The following is a 26552-nucleotide window of genomic DNA, read 5'->3' on the forward strand; positions in this document are numbered from 1 at the left end:
ATATATAGTACAATCCCCCTCCTGCTCCTCCCTCAGGCGCTTCCTATGAGTCGGTGCGGTCCAGATGCAGCGTCCGTTCTCCCGCCGTCTGGGTGCTGCGTCCTAGGTCTTCTCGTTCAGGAGCGTCTGTCGGCACCGCTCTCGTTATTCTTCCCTCCTCCTCCGAAGTCGGTACACTCTGGGAAATATCCTTTTCCTTCTTATTCCGGGTGATCGCGGGTTCCCACGCTTTGCTAAGGACGTAACCGCTGTCACGATTTAGTTGTGGCTCCCTTACTCTGATCTCTATGGCTTCTTTGATGACACAGTCCCAGTATTTGGAATGTGTGAGGACTTTGGTTTGGTCATAATCAACGCTGTGGAGTTCCGACAGGCAATGCTCAGCGATTGCCGACTTACAGGGCTGTTGCAGTCTAGTGTGCCGTTGATGTTCTCGGCATCGGTCCTCAATGGTACGAATGGTTTGACCTAAGTATACGCTACCGCATTGGCAAGGTATCTGATAAACCCCTGATTTACTAGACCAAGGTTGTCCTTGACACTACCAAGAAAGCTCTTGTTTTTGCTTGGAGGATGGATGATGGTTTTCACTTGGTGTTTACGTAAAATGCGTCCAGCTTATCCGGATAAGGCCCCACAAAACGGAATAATAGCCTACGCCGCCTCCTCCTGAGATTCATCCTCAGTTTCCGCCGGTGCTGCAGGTGTGGGATGTAGAGCCTTCCGAATTTGCCCTTCCTTGTAACAGTTCCTCCGAAAACGGTCTTCAGATGGTCCAATTCTTGTTGGAGACTGTCCCTGTCGGAGATGGTGTGAACTCTGTGTACAAGAGTTTTGAGCACGCCATTCTTTTGTGGCGGCTGGTGACAGCTATCCGCATGTTTACAAATCGGTGTGCATCTTCTTCCTATACACGCTGACGGCACTTTGGGCCACACTAGACTGCACACTAGAATACAACAGCCCAGTAAGTCGGCAATCGCTGAGCATTGCCTGTCGGAACTCCACAGCGTTGATTATGACCAAACCAAAGTCCTCACACAGACTTCCAAATACTGGGACTGTGTCATCAAAGAAGCCATAGAGATCAGAGTAAGGGAGCCACAACTAAATCGTGACAGCGGTTACGTCCTTAGCAAAGCGTGGGAACCCGCGATCACCCGGATTAAGAGGAAAAAGGATAATTCCCAGAGAGTACCGACTACGGGGGAGGAGGGAAGAATAACGAGAGCGGTGCCGACTGACCCTCCTGGACGAGAAGACCTAGGACGCAGCGCCCAGACGGCGGAAGAACGGACGCTGCATCTGGACCGCACCGACTCACAGGAAGCGCCAGAGGGAGGAGCAGGAGGGGGGAGGATTGTACTATATATACCTGGCGCCGGCCCACCGCCTGTCAGTACGTCAGCACACCTGATGATGGCAACGTGATCGATTGCCGAAATATTGCGTGCTATGCACACTCATACCAGGCTTTTCACCCGAGATATATTTCGTCATAAAATACGCCTGTAGAAATTGAAGAATCACAAGATTTAAGGGGCTCCGGAAAGGCTCAAAATCATGTAAAGTTCAATTTTTACTTTTTTGCGTTTTCTGAATCTGCAGACTATTACCTTTTAATAGATATATAATTTATTCAATTCCGAAGACTACAACTATTTTTAAATTTTTTTTGAAATGTGTTCTACATGGGCGTGATCCACTGTGGCGCTGTTAAACTGCTGTCAAATGGTGTTATTATTAACGTCCGTGTTCATCAGGTACATTTTAGTGATGTGAGATAAAGTATGTGTTGTGGCTAACCTATTTTCAGAGACTCAGCAGCACCTGAACTGTCGAAAAAGTGTATTCACGGAAAAACTCAAAACCCCAATGAAAGTGTAAATAGTGTTATATGGTCGAGAATCCCCAAGACTGTATTTGTTGGAATAGAAACACTTCACTTTGGTGTGTATGATGCTGTTGCGACTTTCAATGATGGCAACATTGTAAGGTGCAAGGTATTTAGAAATATGGGAATGAAGATAGGTTCTAACATGGTACGAGCGATGCTTGCTTTAGACAAGGAACGCCTTCGGGCTGCAGACAGGGCTGTAAAGAGTCTAGAAATACAAGCAAGAGTAAACAGGAGGAGGAACAAGAGGAAGCTGGAGGAGGAGTTTGCAGAGGATGAAGATAATCCATCCTATGGACCTGGAATGCACTAAAAAGTTAATGCAATCTTTGTCGCTCGATTCCCGAAACTTTTATTTTCTCATACTAATTACATGTTTTCTAAGGATCTTCCAAACATATTTGTTTCAAACTTTCAGTAAATGTTACACAGTACCTTCTGCATAATTTAACACAGCCTTTTTCCAAAAAACTGTATATTTTTGAATATATAAATAAAAAATTGCAAAAAAATGTTGTGAATTTTCATTACAATTGAAAAAAAAATCATCTTTAATAACTGAACTAAAATTTTGTAAGATCCCTGTGTTAAGTTGTAGCCCATATTCCAATAAATAATCTGTAAAAAGTTCAACTTCCTACCTCAAATACTTTGTGAGGAAAGATGTAATTTATAAGTGTTATTTTAACATTGCAAGTATAGGGCGTTCCGGAGCCCCTTAAGTGAATTTCAGCGTGGTGTTATAGTCGGCGCACGAGCGATGGGACACAGCATCTCCATGGTAGCGTTCCTACACGACATTAGGCACGGTGTGGTTTTGTGAAGTGCAGAGGAGGAGGAAGCAGAAGAAGAAGAAGAAGAGGAAGAAGTGATTCACGGTTGAATGAAATTGCCGCTACTACGTATTCACACATGATAGGCGAGACACTCACACCTCGACGAAGCAGTGAGCGGCGGTGAGGACGTGCTTTCGGGAGATGAGCGCGCCTGCGCAGACGCCGTTGTCGGGCTCCCCGCGCAGCAGCAGCTCCGCGAACCACGGGTAGGCGTAGGCCGGCGCCTTCACGCCGCCCACGACGCGGCTGCCCGACGTCAGCCCGCATACTGCAACATTCCAACGCCGCAACGTCACAGCGTACCGTCACAAGCCGTACAGTAGACAGCCCCAACAGCGGCGATATCGGTGCCGCTTTCCTGTTTTTCCCGTCCTACACAGGTGTCAGTCACAGCGAACGGGTGTAAGAGCCGGCGAAGGCGACTTGGCTCCCTGACGCAATGGTGGACTCTTCTGGCACTGAAACTTCTAGACATAATTTTCGAAACGGGCTTATGAGGAATGGACAGTGTATGGCGGTATTCGATTCGCCGTAAGAGTTAGTGCTACGCTACGATTCGTCTACAATTTAAAATTTTCTACTATTTTTTTAATTACAGAATTTGGTCAGTTACTGACCTCTTAGAACCTAAGACAAAGGTATAGTCTTTTTATCTTCCCACAACTTCTTCATGCGTTGCCTGAGGGCCTGCTTCTGTTCATTTAACATCACCCTCCAGTTTACAACGTGTAGTGTGTAACGTGTTGTGTGCCATGCTGCCCGAAAAAAGAAACGTGGTTTTGTGGATAGCTAACCATCCTGGAACATTTACATATGACAGAACAGTTTTATATTGTCGAATTTGCGACAAAAATGTTTCATGCAAAAAACAAAGTTTCAAATAGACCAGCCTGTCAAGACAAGTCTTCATATCGCAGGAATGCAGAAAAAAGGACCACGACTACAATTTCTGATAACAGCAAGTTGCAGTAGCAGGGATTTGTCCAAAGGTAACCAAAAAAGTCGGTTTAACATGGATCTATGTGAAGCTTTCATTGAAAGCAATATTCTTCGTCACAGACTTACAAAACCTATCCTCAAAGGCTTCCTGCGCAAATATTGCTTAAATCAAAATTTACCAAATGAATGACCAGCCGGCCGGTGTTCGAGCGGTTCTAGGCGCTTCAGTTCGGAACCGCGCTGCTGCTACGGTCGGAGGTTCGAATCCTGCCTCGGGCATGGATGTGTGTGATTCCCTTAGGTTAGTTAGATTTAAATAGTTCTAAGTCTAGGCGACTGATGACCTCAGATGTTAAGTCCCATAGTGCTTAGAGCCATTTTATGAATGAACATTGCGTAAAAATTACGTACCGACAGTTCTGGAAGAAATACGCAATGAACTCAAGGCAGCATTATGTGTATTTCAGTTGACGAAACTACAGACACTTGTGGCTGTTACATTGAAAATTTAATTGTTGGTGTTTTAAAAGAAGAGCCTTCTTTTTCCTGTGTAGGGGCCTGCAAAGAACTTGGAAAGGTAAGTCATTCTACGATTGCCAGATTTGTGAATGAGGGCATCAGAAAAATATTTCCAGAATCTTCTGCAGATGAAAGGGTATTTGTGTTTATTTCAGATGCTGCTCTCTATATGAGCGCAGCAGGAAGAGCCCTCCGAGTATTTTATCCCAATTTAATTCATGTGACGTGCTTTGCTCATGGAGTACATCGCCTTGCTGAAGAAGTACGTTCCACATTTGTGAATGTAAATAAAGTGATTTCATCCTCAAAGAAAGTGTTTCTAAAGGCTCCCGCTCTCATCAAGGCCTACAAAGAAAAACTACCAAATGTGCCTTTACTTCCCGAACCAGTGGTAACTCGTTGAGGTACGTGGATCGAAGCTGTGTTGTTTTACAAAGAACATTTCGAGGCCATTAGAGGGGTAGTAAACGACTCCGATAGTGCAGAGGCTTTGGCAGTTTGCCATTGCAAGGAAGCTTTTTAATGATTCCGGTATTAAAAAAGACATTATTCGAGTGAACTCATTGCCGGATGTATTTCCAAGAAAACATTTTAAACAATAACCCAGGCTTTGATCCCTTGTGCGAAATTGATAGTTTTATTAATGGAACAGGTGGACTTTTAAGTGCCAACATAGCACACAAATTCAAATACTGGCCAGTTACCTCAGATGATGTAGAACGGTCCTTTTCTGCTTATAAAAGTGTGCTGAGTGATCGAAGACACAACCTTACTACCGCACATCCGCAACAGTACGTGCTCGTGTATGTTTACAATAGTAGAAAATTGTAAAATAAGTTGTAAATGATACTGTGGTCCAATACAATAGATTAAAAAATAATGCTGTTCAAAAAAATTCATGATTGTATGTTGACTTTTAAATAAAATATTACGGAGTTTTTGAGCGTGCCCCTCTGTGTGCGATGTATTTCGAAGTTGGTCCTATACCTATCGACTCCTTCGCTGCGACTCACTCGCATCGCATCCACTTGTTACCGCCAAGAAAAGCAAAGAAGGAACAATTCTTGAAACACGTTATGCGTCCTCAATTTTCAGATTTTTAGAAAATAATCCCAGAAAGACCCCCTTCTGCCTCAAGCTATTCAGAAAATGATATCAGCGTTCTAAATTTTTCGCGTGGCCGTCGCACAGATTGGCTTTTGAGATATAATGCATGCAGTAACTACCATTTTTTTTTATTATTTGATCTTGCATATATGGACACTTTTCATGCATTTTTAAGCGTTTCTCATGCATGTTTGCATGTATTTTTATGCTTTTTTTGATGCATATAATCTGGTCTCTAGGTAATCAGGTTTCAGCAATAAGGTGTGAGGCTTGTGGGATGCATAAAGAAGCTTTCCACTGAATTGTGTTATGGTCGTATCATTGTTTTTCTATTGTATTGTTATATGTGTTAAGATAGACAGATTTGTCTTTTCATTTGCTATGTTGTATTTTTCAGTAAAAGGGTTGGTAGCACAGCAAGTGAGCGCTACATAAGCATGTTAACATAATGAGATGAGTTGTTCATTGTTGGTGTGTGATGAGAGACTCCTTGCGTCTAGTCTTTTGGTAGGGGGAGGGAGAGTGATAAGTATTCCTTTCCTCAAGCTGGCGTTACCAACAAGGACTACTGAAAAACTAATGGTTGACCTGCAGCATATACTGAAACCTACAGAGCAGAACGCATCGTTACCCATAATATGGAAACAGTAGAAGTTAGCAGCAATATAGCCTGACTCGTATTACGAATGTTTTGCGGTCCAACCCCATTCTGTAAAATGGGAAGCTCTGGGAAAGTATACATAAGTAAAGACACGAGAAGTAATATTGATTTGTAAGGAGACGGGAAGCTACGCACTGATGCTCATGGATGACATGAGATTTGTCAAGCCCAAGAGGAAAGTGTCGCTACGTGTCCAACAGGAATGCTCCAGAACGACATGATATCGTGTCAGGTACAGTTTTTCCTGGATCGATTGTATGCAGTAGGGTGTCAAAGGGATGTCCTGGCGCCGCATCTTGCTTCGAAAGGGCGGTATGCATTGGATTTACCAGAATTTGTGATTACAACCTGTTACGATCAGGGTCGGCCCACGGAAATAAAGCGGCTGTAGTGGGTTATTGGTTAATGGTACCACCTGTGATGTAGCACGAACAACCTTTCGTCTATTATCACTGGGACCGTTACAATGAATACAACACAGCCCTCATTGTATTGCAAGAAAAACCATTGGATTTATTACCAATCTAATATCTGACCTACCTAAACAACACCTTAAAACTTAACATTCTCCATTCGCTGAATGAACTTATAGCCATGCAGAAAGGTCATATTGCCTCTGAGCAGGCACATGCGTCACTACAACGATAAACAGCGTGATAAAATCATGGCCATGAACGTTCCTGTTCCTGGTACCACAGTGATCCTGACTCTGCTTTGTGTAGCCTGTGTCTACTTTACGTGGAGAATCACTCGATCTATTGAGCTCACACTGCACCAGCTGGTTTAATCTTAAGAATTAACATATGTCCGCCGGCCGGTGTGGTCCAGCTGTTCTAGGCGCTTCAGTCTGGAACCGTGCGACCACTACGGTCGCAGATTCGAATCCTGCTCCGGGCTTGGATGTGTCTGATGTCCTTAGGTTAGTTAGGTTTAAGTAGTTCTAAGTTCTAGGGGACTGATGGCCTCAGATGTTAAGTCCCATAGTGCTCAGAGCCATTTGAACCATTGTTTGAACGTATGTCCTACGAACCATGTGGTTTACACCGAATCAGAGCAAGGGAAAGTGGAGAATATTATATTTTTACATCAACTTGCGAAACATGAATCGTATTTTTGGGAGAAGGTTCAAAATGGTTCTGAGCACTATGGGACTTAATATCTTAGGTCATCAGTCCCCTAGAACGTAGAACTACTTAAACCTAACTAACCTAAGGACAACACACACATCCATGCCCGAGGCAGGATTCGAACCTGCGACCGTGGCGGCCGCGCGGTTCCAGCCTGAAGCGCCTAGCACCGCTTGGCCACACCGGCCGGCTTTGGGAGAAGGAATGTTGCGCCACGGATTAGTTGGAACGCTGGAGTATTCCTCCATAGATTACCAGAATAATGTCTTAGAGGGAGAAGCGTTCGTCATCTTGAAGACCAGGCGCTTTTGAACTAGAGAACGTATTCATTGTGAAGGAACACTCATTCAGTAAGCTGACGATGCAGAATACGCTAACCAGGGACCTTCGAAACTAAGTTTATAGCTCCAGTAGGGCTTCTGGAGAAGCTTACTTGACAGGAAGACAGGGACACAAATAAAGTCATCGCTTCCCAATTGCAATGCCTGGGCGTTCCAGCCTGTTAAGGTTTTTGAGGTGGGCGTGCTAGTTGGAGGAGGACTTGTCGCCCACTCAGATGTATAGCACCCAGATCAGACCCTCACTCTCAAAGGATCATTGTAGCCAGCAGTATTCAGGTATGTACAGTACGCAGAGCAATACAGTTCTCACCAGCTGATGACTATGAGACGAAGTCCACTTATGATACAAGACGAATCAGCCAACACAGACTTTGCGAACACGTGGCCGCAAGCTTCTGCCTGGGCGGAAGTCTGCATGCTGTCAGCTTGGTGCCTTCACACCTCTGGATCACATATGGGTGACCACCTTCTGCCGACAGCCATACGGCAGTGATCCGCAGGTCCGAGTCGGGGCCACCTAGTTGCCCAGCCACACTGTCACTGTCTAAACACCTGGTGTGTGCACATCTCATCCTGCTCAGTTAGATGGGCACTGCAGTGAAAACATCAACTATCCCATTTATATGAAGATGCATATACACTCCTGGAAATGGAAAAAAGAACACATTGACACCGGTGTGTCAGACCCACCATACTTGCTCCGGACACTGCGAGAGGGCTGTACAAGCAATGATCACATGCACGGCACAGCGGACACACCAGGAACCGCGGTGTTGGCCGTCGAATGGCGCTAGCTGCGCAGCATTTGTGCACCGCCGCCGTCAGTGTCAGCCAGTTTGCCGTGGCATACGGACCTCCATCGCAGTCTTTCACACTGGTAGCATGCCGCGACAGCGTGGACGTGAACCGTATGTGTAGTTGACGGACTTTGAGCGAGGGCGTATAGTGGGCATGCGGGAGGCCGGGTGGACGTACCGCCGAATTGCTCAACACGTGGGGCGTGAGGTCTCCACAGTACATCGATGTTGTCGCCAGTGGTCGGCGGAAGGTGCACGTGCCCGTCGACCTGGGACCGGGCCGCAGCGACGCACGGATGCACGCCAAGACCGTAGGATCCTACGCAGTGCCGTAGGGGACCGTACCGCCACTTCCCAGCAAATTAGGGACACTGTTGCTCCTGGGGTATCGGCGAGGACCATTCGCAACCGTCTCCATGAAGCTGGGCTACGGTCCCGCACACCGTTAGGCAGTCTTCCGCTCACGCCCCAACATCGTTGCAGCCCGCCTCCAGTGGTGTCGCGACAGGCGTGAATGGAGGGACGAATGGAGACGTGTCGTCTTCAGCGATGAGAGTCGCTTCTGCCTTGGTGCCAATGATGGTCGTATGCGTGTTTGGCGCCGTGCAGGTGAGCGCCACAATCAGGACTGCATACGACCGAGGCACACAGGGCCAACACCCGGCATCATGGTGTGGGGAGCGATCTCCTACACTGGCCGTACACCACTGGTGATCGTCGAGGGGACACTGAATAGTGCACGGTACATCCAAACCGTCATCGAACCCATCGTTCTACCATTCCTAGACCGGCAAGGGAACTTGCTGTTCCAACAGGACAATGCACGTCCGCATGTATCCCGTGCCACCCAACGTGCTCTAGAAGGTGTAAGTCAACTATCCTGGGCAGCAAGATCTCCGGATCTGTCCCCCATTGAGCATGTTTGGGACTGGATGAAGCGTCGTCTCACGCGGTCTGCACGTCCAGCACGAACGCTGGTCCAACTGAGGCGCCAGGTGGAAATGGCATGGCAAGCCGTTCCACAGGACTACATCCAGCATCTCTACGATCGTCTCCATGGGAGAAAAGCAGCCTGCATTGCTGCGAAAGGTGGATATACACTGTACTAGTGCCGACATTGTGCATGCTCTGTTGCCTGTGTCTATGTGCCTGTGGTTCTGTCAGTGTGATCATGTGATGTATCTGACCCCAGGATTGTGTCAATAAAGTTTCCCCTTCCTGGGACAATGAATTCACGGTGTTCTTATTTCAATTTCCAGGAGTGTAGTTAAGGCCAACCGGCCATTGACCGTCTTCTGTGCGGATGCACATGCATTGCCCGAACTCTTACGGGACTCGGTTAGATTGTCTGCTGCGAGTAATGAGTGTAATGGGTAGGGGCACTACGAATGTAGTGTGTGGATATAAAGTTGGGAATGAGGGTCTCACGAGGAGCGTGCAAGGGATAAATTCCTGCAATCGCACTATCCTCCGTGACGTCGGTGGCTCAGATGGATAGAGCGTCTGCCATCTAAGCAGGAGATCCCCGGTTCGAGTCCCGGTCGGGGCACCTATTTTCAACTGTCCCCGTTGGTGTATATCAACGCCTGTCGGCAGCTTAGGGTCTAGATTCAATTATTATTTCTTTCAACTATCCCATTGTTTTTTGACGCCACATCTGCCACCACTCTGAAGTACTACCTGTCTGGTGGGCAAGTTACTGACACCGGCACGTCATGCGACAGTGGCTGTCCATGTCATATATGACAACAGTCTTTCCTCCAGTCACGATTCTGTCGCAGCGACTGACATGAATAAAAGACTTTCTTAACCAGGTATATTTTACTGAGGGTCAGCCGTACAATTCCAGTCACCAACACTCTGCAGCCCAAGTCCAGGTGGAGAAATGGCACTCTGTCTTGACTTGTCAACAGCCAATTCTTCCGCAACTGCAACGGTTACGACCTGACCTTTACAGTTGCAATGTTCTATTTCTTACTAGTACTTATTCAATAAAAGCAATGATTAGAATTGACATGACAGGGTAATAAAAAGTATGCAGGGGACAGGCAAAATAATCTGAACCGTGGTAGTAATGAGATGTTTCTATTTCAAGGTCAACGACGCAGGCAAGGCACGTGTTGCGCTGGACTGTGCGTGTCCAGTACGGACTAGGCATCAGTGCAGACTGTTAACGACTAGTACACACTTCGTTTCTGCATTCAGAGGCAGAGGTCGACGTGCAATGGAAGACCTTCCAAAGAGGGCAGATTAGCTGGAGCATCAGTAACCAAGACAGCCGACTTCTTGAATGTTTCAAGAGCAAACGTTTCAACAGTCACGACAGCCTACACAAAAAATGGAAAGACATCGTTGTGTAAACGTAATATTGAGCGCAAACCAAAACTAAATGACAGAGATTGTCATATGTTAACACGGATTGTGCCAAAACAACACAAAACCACGGCGGCTAAGTGACTGCAGAGCTCAATAGCCATATTCGAGACCCTGTATCTATCGACACCGTCCACTGGAAATTCCATAAACCAAATATTCATGGACGAGATGCTAAGCAAAGAAGCGTAAAACATGGTGTCAGGATCATAAATCCTGGACGGCTGATCAGTGGAAACACGTCGTATGGCCCGACGAGTCAACGTTTTAGTTATTTCCAACATCGGGTGGGTTCACGTCCGGAGAACGCCAAAAGAAGCGTACAGTCCTGATTGCTTGATTCCAACGTTTAAGAATGGGGTTGGAAGTGTGATGGTGTGGGCAGCCGTATCATGGTATTCTGCTAGTCCCATCATTACTCTCAAAGGCCGTGTTATAGCCAATGATTATGTGAACATTTTAGGTGTCAGGTGCACCCCATGGTTAAAAAGTTGTTCCCCAACCACGATGTCATATTTCAGGACGATAATGCCCCCCTTCATACAGACAGGAAAGTACAATCGTGGTATGAGGAGCAGTGTCTTCCCTGGCCAGCAAAGTCTCCGGACTTGAGCATTATCGAACCCTTGTGGGTGGTATTGGAGCACAAACTCCGGAGCAGATTTCCGCCTCCCTTGTCACTACAGGAGTTAGAAAAGGTTCTGTGCGAAGAGTGGCATAACAATCCACTGCAGACTATTCCAAGAAGAACCTTAGCTGTAAAAAGCACAAATGGGGGCCAACCCCTTATTAATGGTTCAAATGGTTCAAATGACTCTGAGCACTATGGGACTTAACATCTATGGTCATCAGTCCCCTAGAACTTAGAACTACTTAAACCTAACTAACCTAAGGACAGCACACAACACCCAGTCATCACGAGGCAGAGAACAACCCCTTATTAATAAATGATTCACAAATAAGTACAAGTGTTCACATTACTTTACCTGTCTCCCGTATGTTACTATAAGGACGCAGGATTCAGTTTGAAATTTCATTTTATTTTTAATTGGTTCAGCAGTGATCTTCTGTGAAACTGACTATAGGATTTTCTATAATTTTGTAAATAAAAGTTTAAAAAACAAATAATTACCTTTATATTGAAGTGTTGCATTTATCTGATGTTGGTAAAGAAAGCGGAGATGTAAGAGAAGTAGTGGAATTAGCCGTATAAGCACACTGAAACAATTCAATGGCGACAACTGAAAATTTTTGCGTAAGATAATGTAACATAACATAACATAATGATTGTATACTCTCCAATGCAATATATATATATATATATATATATATATATATATATATATATATATATATATATATATATATATATATTACCGGCCAAACCCGATTTTCGGATGAACTAGTTTCGCCTAGGTCAAAGTCGTTCATCCTTTTACCGATAGCATAAAACAGTTTAGCCTAGGTCGAATCGGTTTATCCCAGTTAGAATTTACATGCTTTAGCATAAACTGGTGCGTCATAGTCTGAACTGCCGGCCTGTGTGGCCTTGCGGTTCTAGGCGCTTCAGTCTGGAACCGTGTGACCACTACGGTCGCAGGTTCGAATCCTGCCTCGGGCATGGATGTGTGTGATGTAAGGTTAGTTAAGTTTAAGTAGTTCTAAGTTCTAGGGGACTGATGACCACAGATGTTAAGTCCCATAGTGCTCAGAGCCATTTGAACCATTTTTGAGCCCAGTCTGAACTAATTTTGCCTAGTCGGAAGCCACGTCTCTGTACGAACGGGGAATCCCCGAATCATCTCTGGCTCGCCCCTCACGCCTCTCAACCGCTCGTCGCTCGCACTGTTCTTTGTTTTGAAGGGTATTTTGCATCGACGAGGGCGGGTGTTAAGTTGCTGGTTGCGTTTAAAATATTTTATTATAATCCTATCATAATCATTGTGAGGCGTTTCATCATGGATGAGCCTTCGTGTAATAGACAAGTCAATCAAATGCTGTCGAGAGAAAAGGTTCTGGAGGAAATTTTGCAGAGTGGAAAAAAAGTCTTCTCACTATAATGTGTTATCAGTAGACGAATATGCAGATTTGGTTACAAAAATAGAAGACGTGGAAAATTTGGAAAAAAAGAACATCATTACAAAACAGAAGACTGAAACGATTTGCAGTTTTGAAAATTGGTGATATGAAAAAACTCATTGCACAGTGCGATGAGAATATAAAACACTTTGTTCCAGCTGATGATATTTATGATGTGATTGACGCAGCTCATGTAGCTGTGGGTCATGGTGGTCGCGATATGATGTTAGCTGAGACATCGAAAAAATATGCCAATATCACAAAGGAAGTGATATGCCTCTATTTATCAATGTGTGATGTTTGTCAACAAAAGTAGACAAAAAAGTAAAAGAGGACTAGTTTTAAAAGCCAATTCTCCATTCGGAAATGAATAGCAGATGCCAAGTCGATTTGATTGATTTCCAAACACAACCAGACGGGAATTTAAAATTCATTCTATTTTACCAAGACCATCTCACAAATATAATCTCTTTCGTGCGTTAACATCAAAGAGGGCTGGAGAAATGGATTATCATTTGAATGACATATTGCTAACTGTAGGGGCGCTGTGCATTCTTCAATCGTATAATGGCAGAGAATTTGTGAATAATGTTATAAATGAACTCTCAAAGCTTTGGTGAGAATTAAAAATTGTGCATGGAAAACCAAGGCACAGCCAAAGTCAGGGCTCTGTTGAATGTGCCAACCAACACATTGAATATATGATAAGTTCTTGGTTAAAAGACAATTCAACAAAGTGGTCGGAAGGATAAAGGTATGTCCAATTCACGAAAAATCGAGCTTACCACTCTGGCATAAAACAATCACTTTACAAAGCATTATTCGGAATGGAACCTAGAGTAGGACTTTCCATTTCCTCGTTCCCTCAAGAAATCATAAATGATATTCAGGACGAAGATGACCGAAAGAAGGCAATCGAAGATGACAGCAATACTGAACAGTACGAAGACAGTGACGGTGATCACATTGTGAAAATTGACACAAACGGTATTAAAACTGCTAGAAAAATTGCGGCAGAAAATTGTAAAAAGCAAGCTGAAAGAATGGTAGCTTCCTCTGACAAATCCCATCCACCAGCTGACAATGGAGACAACATAACCATACCTATTCCAGATGCAGATAAAGGCAGAGGTGACCTTCGAGACATATTGGAATAATGCTTCAAAAGACTGATGAGCGTCTCTACAAAGTTGGCACCAAATATGGCGTACTTCAAAAATATTATTGCAGGTATAATTTAATTAAAATTTTTGTAATGAAATATTTAAAAAAATTGTTTAACTTCTTTTTATTTTTTAGAACTGATTTCAAATTCTGCATTCAGAAGTTTTTATATCTGGGAGATATTAACCAGATTATCGAAATTTCTTTAAGGACTGCAACCACAAAACATTGTGTTGGATCAGGGCAAGGCTTCGTGAAATGCAGTTGCTCGAAAAACTGTACAACAAACAAATGCAATTGTAAGAAAAACGAAGTACTCTGCAATTATAAGTGCCACCAAAGTAAACCTTGCAAAAATAAGCAAATAAGCAAAATGCAGATAAGGTGATTTCTGTGGACGGATATATGTAAGTTGATCTAGTGATAGAAATAAAATTACTGTTTAGTTAAGAAATAACTTTAATGAATCATATTGACTATTTTATTTCTATTCCTTTATTCAATTTACTTTGAAAAGCTTATAGAAGATACTTGGTGAAATTATTTAAGACTAGGACATACCAGTTTATCCTAAAGCATGTAAATTCTAACTACGATTTAAAGATTCGACCTAGGCTGAACATTACTCAATTTACTTTGAAAAGCTTATAAAAGATACAAACTAGGTGAAATTAGTTGAGACTAGGATGTATCAGTTTATCCTAAAGCATGTAAATTCTAACTAGGATAAACCAGTTCGACCTAGGATAATCTGTTTTACCCTATCGGTAACAGGATGAACGAGTTAGACTTAGGCGAAACTAGTTCATCCTAAAATCGGGTTTAGCCGGACACATATATTTACATATATATATTCTTGATTTGGCACCTTGGAAGTATCTTTTCAGATTCAGCTGGTGTGAGGTCATTTTGTTACCTGTTTCTCATTAATTTCACTAATCCTGATCATTTTAATCAAAAGTCTATGCAGCATACAGTCAGGAACATCTTTAATTTTCAAAAAGGCAATAGATAGAGCCACTTTTTTACAGTATGACCAATTTCTAATTCTTTTTTTAACAATAGTATAAAGTCATACTAGCTACATGTTGAGTTCATTTTATTAATCTTAGACAAGCTTCAAAAATTTCCTTCTTATTTTCCTTTTATTATGTATTCCGTTCACGGCTTTCCGTCGTAACAGAATGTGGGAAGCTGAGTTGTATCTTCACAGTCAGACTGTCTCTTTCATTCGGTATTGAGTAGTCATCCAGTAAGTTATTATTTCTACCTTCATTTATTCCGTTTTGAGTATTTCGGTAACGTGAAATGATCTGCATAACACATAGATTCAGTTTGTTTTAATTTTTGCTAACGGAAACATACAAACATTAAATACTGGTTGCTATATGTCTGTCTCGTTGTAATTAGTTCCTGCTTTCAAATGTGTAAATAGTTTGTCTAAGAAAGGGGCAAACATGGCAATTTGGATTTTTGTACTTTTTATATTTATCGTACCCCAAGTTCAGAACTCAAAAATCAATCAGCAAAAGCCGTTCGATGTAACTCTCAAACATTCTCGAGAAAATCAACTGTGAAGTTTTCTGTTAATATGCTAAAGCAAGATTAGTTTTTCTCGACAGGTCATGTGGCTGCGTGGTACAGTTACGATTCCCAGCTCTCCCAGATTTTTAAGCAAAGGTGTATTTTGCATGAATATTTCCGTGAAGCATAAAGTACGTAAGGATGAACAAGAAATTAATTTGTGTTTTTTTTTTAAATTTAAGGAATCTTTTATAAAAGATCAATAATTAAAAATGTATCCCACCAACGAAAATTATATTTTTGTTTGTGATACGTAATTAGAAATAGGAAGACGTGCATTTTCATAAAAATAGCATTTAGATATTTGTTAATTAACATACATGAATTTCATATTCAAATGACGTAGGTATTCGAAATGAACGGAAAAAGACGAATAAAATAATGGCGGAAACGAGACGCAAACCAGTGATTATCAGTCTCGAGCACTACTGATTTTTTCCATTTTTATGTATTTTAAACCTGGCGGAAATGCTAGTAGGACAGGCACTCTGTTTAGCCGTGAATCGAACCTGAAAACCCTACGTGGCAGGCAAGTAGTCTACCACACAGCCACACGGCCTGTCGAGAAAAACCGACCATATTAATTATGGTCGGAAAACTTCGAAGTCGATATTCTCGACAATTTTGAAAATTGCGTCGAACTGTACGTACCATAAATATACAAAAATTACAAAAATCCGATAGCCATGTTGTACCCTCGTAAGCTAACGTTAACGGCATTCTTTGCCAGTTCTTAACGTTCATCCACAGATTCACACACACGTATGTAAATGTTGTACTAAGTTTTTCTCTTACTAATAGTTCAGTTATTGCGGAGCTGAGTGGACAATGTAGGTAGCTGCTGTGCAGTGGACCCAAGTTCGATTCCCCGTACTGCGGAGGATTTTTCGTTGAGAGGAGGGCAGGTACAGGGTGCGTTTGCTTCGAGATTCCAATTTAGGAGCTACTTGACCGAACAGTAGCAGCTCCACAGTCTGGAAAGCCTGCAAAACGGCCGGGAGAGCGGTTTGCTGACCACACGTCCCTCCATAAGGCATCGACATGACACCTTAAGGCAAAGGATGACACGGTGTCTGGTAGACATAGCTTGGGCTCACACGGCCAGGAAGAAGAGCTGTGAGCTATCTTTTAATAGTTGATCTTAAATTCGACACCTGGCTGTCGATTGAAAAGAAATTATGAACTAGAAGAAAGAAGCCACTGTTACGGAGTGATTAAATAGGGAATTTTTAAATGATGATTAACTTTCTTCACATTCCATATTTTAGCTGTCAATAGTGCTAAAACCAAATGGAAGCCGTGTAAATTAAATATTATCTGTATGAAGCAAGCAGCATACAAAAACGTTGAACTAGTGCTGATAGCGCAAGAGATTGCAAGCGAACAAGGAGAAACGCAACGGAGCTATCTAAAAGGGTCATTGCGCAGTCTTGACAGAACACACTAGAGGTAAGCTGCTAAATGGACATAGATAGTGAATTGTAACATAACTGGAACTTATCGTATACTAAAAAAGATGCCACTGAAACGTCGGGGTTTAGTGGTGTTTACCTCTACTGATACTTCTGCTTTAATGTAATCACTTATGACTTTTTTCCCATACACTCATTTATTACCTAATGAGACCATGTACAGATGTAACGTCAAAGGCTGTGTAGAATGTGACAGGAAGGAAGGAAGAACGGGATTTACGTCCAGACGACGACGAGTCATCAGCGATTATGTGCTCCAATAATGCAGGAACGGGGAAGGAAATCGGCTGTATCTTAGTCAGAGCCGTAATTTCGGCATTTTTATTTGAGTTCTTTGGAGACCACGCTAAGCATTTAATGATGGTACCTAGTCATGGTTTTTTTTGTTTATTTACATCATACTCCATTACACGCTACTTGTAATACTACATGTATGTATTATTTTATGTGTGTTGCATGACGATGATGATGATGATGAGGTGATAAAACAAGGGAAAGGGTCAGACCCGGTGCCCGTACATAGCCTACTCCTCGTGAAAAGCACCTAGGGGGCGCCAAGCTTACGTTTCTCATCAATAGTGCCACGTGCCCTCACTTCATGAAACACTGTGGAGAGGTTTGGTATTTAAACTAGGGCTTCGGCGCAAAGTGTGGTGAACTTTGCACCACCACCTCTCCTCCCCTTGCCGGCCAAATAATGGTAGTGAAAATTTTTATATAAAAGAAACAATAAGTATAGTGGTCAACTTTGAGCAGGTAAGACAGGGTGGGCAGTGGTCGAAACCTGAAGCCTGGCCACAGTGCCATCACCTTCCCATCCCTGAACCGCTCCCCTCCGCCTTTTTTTGTTGGGAACGGGAAAAAAACGTTAAATAAAATATCTTCATTCGTACAAATATAAATACTACGTAAAGGCCGTACTTCCAGCGGAACCAACATGAGACACAAGGCGTGTAAACATATTTATCAACAAGGTGTGCGAGAAAAAGAGAAAAAGAAACTGAAATTAAACTCAGAGGTACGACGCCGCAGACAAAGAGGGAAGAGACAGCGGGGGCATGGTAAGACTTGGGAGTTCTCTCCTGCTTGGCAGATGGGAAGTGGGGGCAGAGTGAGCAGGGGTCAACATGCGAGGCCTGGTCACAGTGTCCCCGGCACCACTACCGGGTGGAAGCCAAGGAGGAGGGGACAGTTTGGGGCAATGACCGACGTGGTCTTGTGTAGTGCGTGAAAGAAAAGGGCAAGTGTCCATGCGACTATCTCGCTTAGCGATACGATGTAGAAATGTAGCACAAGGAGTCAACAGGAGGAGAGGGAGCGGGGAGGGAGTGCCGTCCGCGTGTGGCACCATCCAGCTGAAGGGAGGTGACGTAAAGATCGCGTGAAAGTAATTGGCGAAGAAAATGCATTGGCGAAGAAGATGCGGTGGCGCTGTCGCTGCTCGATTCCACTGTGGGCGGTTTGTAAGTACTGCCAGGAGTCAAGCCGTGACTTGTCGCCGTCAATATACAGGTAAGTGATCGTCCATCCCTTGACTAATCAATCACATGATTTTTGGTGGCAGGGAAATGAGTATCCATGGGATGGATAAAAGTCCGGTGGGTCAGTCGAGTCCAGCGGTGTGCGGAGGTAGCAGGCAACTAACTGTCGATCCAGTTTCCAGACACCACTGGTGGAAGCACAGGTCAGATTGTGGGGACAGTCATCCACGAGGTGGCAAATTTTATAAAGTGAAGTGTGCAACAATCCGGCTGCATGAAGACATTAATTTGTGGCGAATTTTCCACATGCGACACGGTGCCTAGACGTTAGAGGGAAGAAAACGCTGGTGGACATGACGTCAACCGTGGGCCACCGCGTCGATGGAAGTTTGAGTTCGACGTTGTTGCAGGATTTGCAGCGGATTAGTGGGGAGTAGATATCTTCTGTTGGAGTAAGTGCGATTGATTGTGAGCGTAGCTGAAGTCAAGGATGAAATGAGAAAAATGTCCCAGGTGGAGATAGGTATAAGACTGTCCAGCAAGCTGCGTCTAAGGGAGATGGCCCTGTTCCACTGCTCGTGAAATGATGGCCATGTACAGAGACGCCGCTCGGAGTCGCACATTGAGAAGACGGAGGCCCTCCACTCGCGGGGGAGAATTAATGTTTCGTAACGGATCTTAAAGAGCATACCAGCCGTAATAACATGTCCGAACGCGGCCTAGAGGCTGCGCCCAATAGTTGTTGGCACTGTGGACCATCTTGGATGCCATATGTCGATTGAGATATTCGATAAGTTGTAAAGAGTCCAGGGCACTGTCGTGCGGATAATTTGGAGAGTACGCTTAAAATTGATGGTGACGGAGGACTAACTGTGGAGGCGAAAATGATACCCATGTATCGGAGGTTCTGTACACACAGGAGAGGTTCTGAGGCGTCGTGTGAGAGGCTGCGTCCAATGGACATCGCCGAGGATTTACCCACATTCATGTTACCGCCTGCTGCAGTTCCATACGTTGATAGCAAATCGAGTACCAAATGTGTTTCGGTCCACGAGCGACTAAGGGGAGGAAGTCGTCTGCATACGCATGATAACGAAAAGTGTGCTGTCGCAAAATGATACCAGGAAGCTGGGTCGTCCGACTACCCATGAGTGGTTCCAGCATTATGGCATAGTCTCGAAAGAGGGCATCCTTGGCATATGGAGCGCGTATTGTCACTGGTCCTGCCTCACGGCCATTGACCTGAATCAGGGATTCGGCGCTGCCTTATAGGCGACGGATGATAGCAATAAAGGGGGATGGAAAACCCATTTGGTCCATTATGGAGAATAGAAAATGATGTCGCACCTTGTCAGATGCACTGTCAAAATCAATGGCAATCACTGCGGCGCAGAGTCTGCACGCAGCTGCCAGTCTGAATAAGTCGAACGTTCCCCTGTGGCCGTTAGTATATTAACTGAGCCATCAGAAGTCGTCTGTGCTAGGGACAGAATGCAAGCGAGTATCTTGAGGCAATGCGTCACCAGGAGTCCTGCATAAATTTTACGTTCTGCGCTAAGCATAATAAGGCAGTGGTAATTTGCTGTCGTCCAGTGTTAGTTTGTGGATGGATATAATAATACCCTTGACAAAGGCTTTCGGTACAGCGTTGTCCATCGTCAGCAGTTAACCGCGACGCCATTAGCCTAAGGAAGGCGTGATGAAACTCTATCGGCAATCCGTCGACGTCAGGTGTCTTATTTAAAGCACCTCTGTTGATCGCACCGTGGACCTCGTTGCATGCAATAAGCGCCTTCAACTTGTCCGCCTCGTCGCCGGCGAGGTGTGGTAGCACAACCTCCTCCTGGGACATTGTGCGGTAGTGACCTACAAAGGCATTGACGATTTCGGCCTGGCAATTGACGTGCTGGGTGCGACAGGTTTATATCTCCGTGATGAGTCGTTGTAGTCGTTGTCCCCCATTAGAGGCGATATGATGCATGGTGGGGTGTTCCTGTGACGCCGAATCCTGACTTCGGACCCTCACCACCACCACCTGCAGTCTACGGCGAGTCAATGTCGCTTATTGTTCCTGCTGCATTCCCACTGGGTTTCAGAGGTGGGCACCTGACCACCCAGGTCGCGGAGAACGGCTTAAAAATTATTGGTAGTATGCCGGTGGCACGTAGCTACTTCCTTGCCACACTGAATCAAGGTGCGTCGAATGGCAGGTTTGTCACATTCCAGACCACAGGTTAAGATCGTGCATAACTGTGGCAAGCGACGTTCACAAGTGGCCCATGTCTCGGTAACGCCTTGATCGTGGAGGTGGGAGGTGTTTAACTTCCACGGTGCACAACTGTGCCAGACCACTTGTTGCGTGAAGAGAATGTTGAAGTGTAGGCACAGTGGTCCGAAAAGGCCAAGCGGTGAAGTTCTGCAGCTTGGAGAGCAGGTGTGAGCTGTCAAGGCGGCTCGCGGAATGTCATGTCTGGTAAGTAAGTCCAGGTGCGTCGCCGTACCGAACCTCCCAAGTATCGTGGAGCAACAGATCACGGACGACAAGACGCAGTTCTTGACAGGTGTTGCAGTGGGGGTGTGGCCGAGCGGTTCTAGGCGCTTCAGTGTGGAACCGCGCGACCGCAACGGTCGAAGGTTCGAATCCTGCCTCGTTCATGGATGTGTGTGATGTCCTTAGGTTAGGTAGGTTTAAGTAGTTCTGAGTTCTAGGGGACTGATGACCTCAGATGTTAAGTCCCATAGTGCTCAGAGCCATTTGAACCATTTGTTGCAGTGGGGCATTTGATTGTTAGGGTGCAGGACATAATTAAAATCAACCCTCAGGAAGTAACGGTCACAGCGCCCATGAAACAAAGGACTGAATTCTTCGGAGCAGAAGTGTGCTTTGTCCTGTCTGTGGGAGGAGGCTGACGGAGCATAAATGTTGAAGATTCAATCCCCACGATGTTGATCATCATGCGTCTGGCGGATCAGCTACGAGGATGCCCACGAGGGCATGAGTGGTTACGCCACATCCCAGGTGGTCAATGGGGAAGTGATAAATTTTATAGCCCATGACGTCCGGAAATGTTGCCTAGTGTGCTTCCTGTAGTAGTGCGATGTAGACGCCCGATGCCCATATTATCCGTCGCAGCAGTTGAATTTCCACTCGGGAGCTAATGTTGTTAGTGTTGATTGTTGCTATTTGGTACGTTTGGGGTCGAGCCCTGCCGGGAGGGAACTCCATCAGCTTGGCGGGGAGGGGAGGGGGTGAAGAGGAGCAGGCAGCGTCGAGCCGTGCCGTACGCCACCTGGCGGCGTTGGCGTCGGCGTAACTAGGTCTCCGTCAGCGTTAACTCCGTCCGGGGTAGCCGCGCGGTCTGAGGCATCTTCTCACGGTCCGTGCGACTCACCCCGTCGGAGGTTCGAGTCCTCCATCGGGCGTGGGTGTCTGTAGATTAAGTAGACGGTAGGCTTAGGGACCGATGGCCTCATCAGTTTGGTCCCATAAGACCTTACCACAAATTTCCAAATTTTCCAAAACCTCCGTTCCCTGCGTATGGTTCGGGTCATCGTCAACCTCGTTACTCCAAGCCATCGAGGGCTCTGTCGTCGTGGCGTTTATATGTTCCACCTGGTCAATAGGAGTGGAGGACGGATGGCCTCTGCGGGCTCATGGGGAGGTGTGTTGTCTCTTTCCGAGACCGTACGACGCCTCCTCTTGCGCCATTTAGGTGGACTTTGCGTGTCCCTTTGCGTATCCGTCCCTCTGTGTCGGTAGAGAGTCACAGAGGTCCGGGAGAAAGTCTGTCCCATAAACGGTAAGCAACGTGACGGCTTTATCATCGGCCAGGCGGGGGTCACCAGTTGCAGACAGCTGATGATAGTGGCGCAGGAGTCGCGTCAGGTTGTGAGTGTGACACTCGATCCCCGCGTTGCACTGGTACGCGGTCCGACTGACGACGGTGGGCGCTGATGCGTAGGTGATCGCTGAAACAGTCGCCAGAGTCGGAGGTGCCACGGTAGGGGACGGCAGTTAGGTGATGCGCCGCTGCAGACACTCAGACCTGAGGTGGAATTCTTTGCCGCTCCCGGAAAAAAGTCTTGCGTTGGCCAGTGTATACAATGACAGCGCAGCACCCGCTGATTTATAGGTGACAGCACGAGACAACACGGATTTAAAGTGACCTGCAATACACCATTAAGAATGGGATGCGTTTGGAATTGAGCCCAGCGTTCAGTGCCATGGGGATGAAAAGCCGCTTATTGAAAGATCTGACAGAGAACCCGAGAAAACTCTAGTCTTATGTAAAATTTCTAAGAGAGTCTAAGGCTTCCATTCAGTCACTTGTTGAACAGTCTGGTGTGGCAGTTGAAGACAACAAATTGAAACCCAAAGTTTTAAATTTCACGTTCAAACAGGAGAATCGTACAAACATCCCGTCATTAGACCATCGGGCAGACTGACTCCCTTATGGACGACATAGTAATAAGCATTCCTGGCGTAGACGGATAACTGGAAGGTTTAAAAGAAAGTAAATCACTACTCCGGATGGAATCCCAATTCGATTTTACAAAGAGTATTCTACGGCGTTTGCCCTTTACCTAGCCTGCATTTATCCCTCGCTCAACCCAAAGTCCCAAGCGTCTGGAAAAAAGCGCAGGGGACTCGAGTATATGAGAAAGGTAAAAGGACGGACCCGCATAGTTACAGACCAGACTTAGATTTGCTGCAGAATCCCTGAAAATACTCTCAGTTCGAATATAATAAACTTTCTAGGGACTGATAAGCTTATGACCACGAATCAGTATAGTTTCAGAAATCATCGCTCGTGTGAAACTCAGCTGCCCTTTTTTCACATGACATACTACTGCAAACTATGGATGAAGTGCAACAGGCAGACTCCACATTTCTAGATTTCCGGAAAGCATTTGACTTGGTGCCTCATTGCACGCTGTTAATGAAGGTACGAGCCAGTGGAATAATTTCACAGGTATGTGAATGGCACGAAGACTTCTTAAGTAGTAGAATCCAGTGTGTTGTCCTCGACGGCGATTGTTCATCAGAGACAAGGGTATTGTCAGGAGTAACCCAGGGAAGTGTGATAGGACAGCTGTTGTTCTCTGCACACATAAATCATTTGGCGGACTGGGTGAGCAGCAATCTGCTGTTGTTTGCTGTGGTGTACGGTAAGATGTCGAAGTTGAGTGACTGCAGGAAAGTACAAGATGACTCAGACAAAATTTCCAGTTGGTGTGATGAATGGCAGCTAGTCCTAAATGTGGAACAATGAAAGTAAATGCGGATGAGTAGGAAGAACAAATCATTAATGTTCGGATAAAGTATTACTACTGTTCTGCTTGACACAGTCAAGTCGTTTAAATATCTGGGCGTAACGTTACAAAGCGATGTGAAATGAAACAAGCATGTGAGAACTGTGCCAGGGAAGGCGAACGGTCGACTTCGGTTTATTGGGAGAATTTTAGGAAGGAGTGGTTCATCTGTAAAGCAGATCGCACATAGGAAGCTGGTGCGACTTATTCTTGAGTACTTCTCGAGTGTTTGGGCTCCTTATGTTTGGGCGCCTTACCAGGTCGGATTGGAGGAAGACATAGAAGCAGTTCAGAGACGGGCTGCTAGATTTGTTGCCTGTAGGTTCGAACAACACGTAAGTGTTACAGTGATGCTTCGGAAACTCAAATGGGAGTCCCTGGAGGGAAGGCGACGTTCTTTGCGAGAAACACGATTGAGAAAGTTTAGAGAACCGGCGTTTGAAGCTGACTGCCAAACCACTCTACTACCCCCAAAATACACCGCGTGTAAGGACCACGAAGATAAGATACGAGAAATTAGAGCTCATACGGAGGCATATAGATAGTCGTTTTTCTCACCCTCTATTTGCAAGTGGAACAAGAAAAGAAATGACAGTGGTACAGGGTGCCCTACGCCACGCAGCGTGCGTGGCTTATGGAGAATCTGTGTGGACGTAGATGTGGGTATTTTGCTCCTTTCGTTATAATTTTGTCTACGTTATACTCTGTATCCCGATCATGATCAAATGAGGCCACGACCGTATAGCATTATCAATATAACTGACGCGCATTCAGTACTTTTCTTCTTATTCTAACAGGATGACAGACTAATGTAATTTCCAAAAATGAAGTCGTAGCAACGATGAAAATACTGACTCAGGACTATTCATTGAACATCATTCCCTGTTACAAACACTATTGTCCATTAAACTTACTACACCACGGAGAAATGCAGATGATAAACGGGTATTCTTTGAACAAATATATTATACTAGAACTGACATTTGTTTACATTTACACGCAATTTGGATACATAGATCCTGAGAAATCAGTACGCAGAACAACCACCTCTGGCCGTAATAACGGCCCTGATACGCCTGGGCATTGAGTCAAACAGAGCTTGGATGGCGTGTACAGGTACAGCTGCCCATACAACTTCAACACGAAACCACAGTTCATCAAGAGTAGTGACTGGTGTGTTGTGACGAGCCAGTTGCTCGGCCACCATTGACCAGACGTTTTCAATTGGTGAGAGATCTAGAGAATGTGCTGGCCAGGGCAGAAGTCGAACATTTTCTGTATCCAGAAAGGCCCGTACAGGACCTGCAACATGCGGTAGTGCATTATCCTGCTGAAATGTAGGTTTTCGCAGGGATCGAATGAAGGGTAGAGCCACGGGTCGTAACACACCTGAAATGTAACGCCCACTACACAAAGTGCCGTCAATGCGAACAAGAGGTGACCGAGACGTGTAACCAATGGCACCCCATAACATCACGCCGAGTATGGCGATGACGAATACACGCTTCAAAAAATGGCTCTGAGCACTATGGGACTTAACTTCTAAGGTCATCAGTCCCCTAGAACTTAGAACTACTTAAACCTAACTAACCTAAGGACATCACACACATCCATGTCCGAGGCAGGATTCGAACCTGCTACCGCAGCGGCCACGCGGTTCCACACTGTAGCGGCTAGGACCTCTCGGCCACTCCGGCCGGCCAATACACTCTTCCAATGTGCGTTCACCGCGATGTCGCAAACACGGATGCGACCATCGTGATGCTGTAAACAGAATCTGGATTCATCCGAAAAAATGACGTTTTGCCATTGGTGCACCGAGGTTCGTCGTTGAGTACACCATCGCAGGCGCTCCAGTCTGTGAAGCAGCGTCAAGGGTAATCGCAGCCATGGTCTCCGAGCTGATAGTCCATGCTGCTGCAAACGTCGTTGAACTGTTAGTGCAGATGGTTGTTCTCTTGCAAACGTCCCAATCTGTTGACTCAGGGATCGAGACGTGGCTGCACGATCCGTTACAGCAATGCGGATAACATGCCTGTCATCGCGACTGCTAGTGATACGAGGCTGTTGGGATCCAGCACGGCGTTCCGTATTACCCTCCTCAACCCACCGATTCCATAACTGCTAACAGTCATTGGATCTCGACCAACGCGAGCGGCAAAGTCGTGATACGATAAACCGCAATCTCGATAGGTTACAATCCGACCTTTATCAAAGTCGGATGGTACGCATTTCGCCGGCCGCGGTGGTCTAGCGGTTCTAGGCGCTCAGTCCGGAACCGCGCGACTGCTACGCTCGCAGGTTCGAATCCTGCCTCGGGCATGGATGTGTGTGATGTCCTTAGGTTAGTTAGGTTTAAGTAGTTCTAAGTTCTAGGGGACTGATGACCACAGATGCTAAGTCCCATAGTGCTCAGAGCCATTTGAACAATTTTTTGGTACGCATTTCTCCTCCTTAGACGAGGCATCACAACAACGTTTCACCAGGCAACGCCGGTCAACTGCAGTTTGTGTATGAGAAATCGGTTGGAAACTTTGCTCATGTCAGCATGTTGTAGGTGTCGCCACCGGCGCCAACCTTGTGTGAATGCTCTGAAATGCTAATCATTTATGTATCACAGCATCGTCTTCCTGTAAGTTAAATTTTGCGTCTGTAGCACGTCATCTTCGTGGTGTAGCAATTTTAATGGCCAGTAGTGTATAAAGGGCGAGTAAAAAGTTTCCGTTCGAAGGCAGTATAGTCGAGAATCAGGTGAAATCGCCGTGAGTATTGAGGCAGTCATCTAACCGTTGCACCAGGCTGAGGGTACCCATCAGTTATAACATTATAATATTGGTAATTTCGTGTAATACAGTATCCTGC

At 45.3% G+C, this 26552-nt stretch overlaps 1 protein-coding gene across 1 annotated transcript in view; it reads right to left on the reverse strand.

Annotated features, from left to right (window-relative positions):
* The window catches only part of LOC126187695 (coagulation factor XI-like), a 162082-nt gene that overhangs the window by 106750 nt on the left and 28780 nt on the right, over positions 1-26552 (reverse strand). Inside the window, exon 2 of the mRNA XM_049928937.1 lies at positions 2830-3001. Coding sequence (XP_049784894.1) covers positions 2830-3001 — 172 coding nt within the window. The remainder of the gene's footprint in view (positions 1-2829; positions 3002-26552) is intronic.

This window comes from Schistocerca cancellata, chromosome 5, assembly GCF_023864275.1.
Source record: "Schistocerca cancellata isolate TAMUIC-IGC-003103 chromosome 5, iqSchCanc2.1, whole genome shotgun sequence".
Taxonomy (NCBI): domain Eukaryota; kingdom Metazoa; phylum Arthropoda; class Insecta; order Orthoptera; family Acrididae; genus Schistocerca; species Schistocerca cancellata.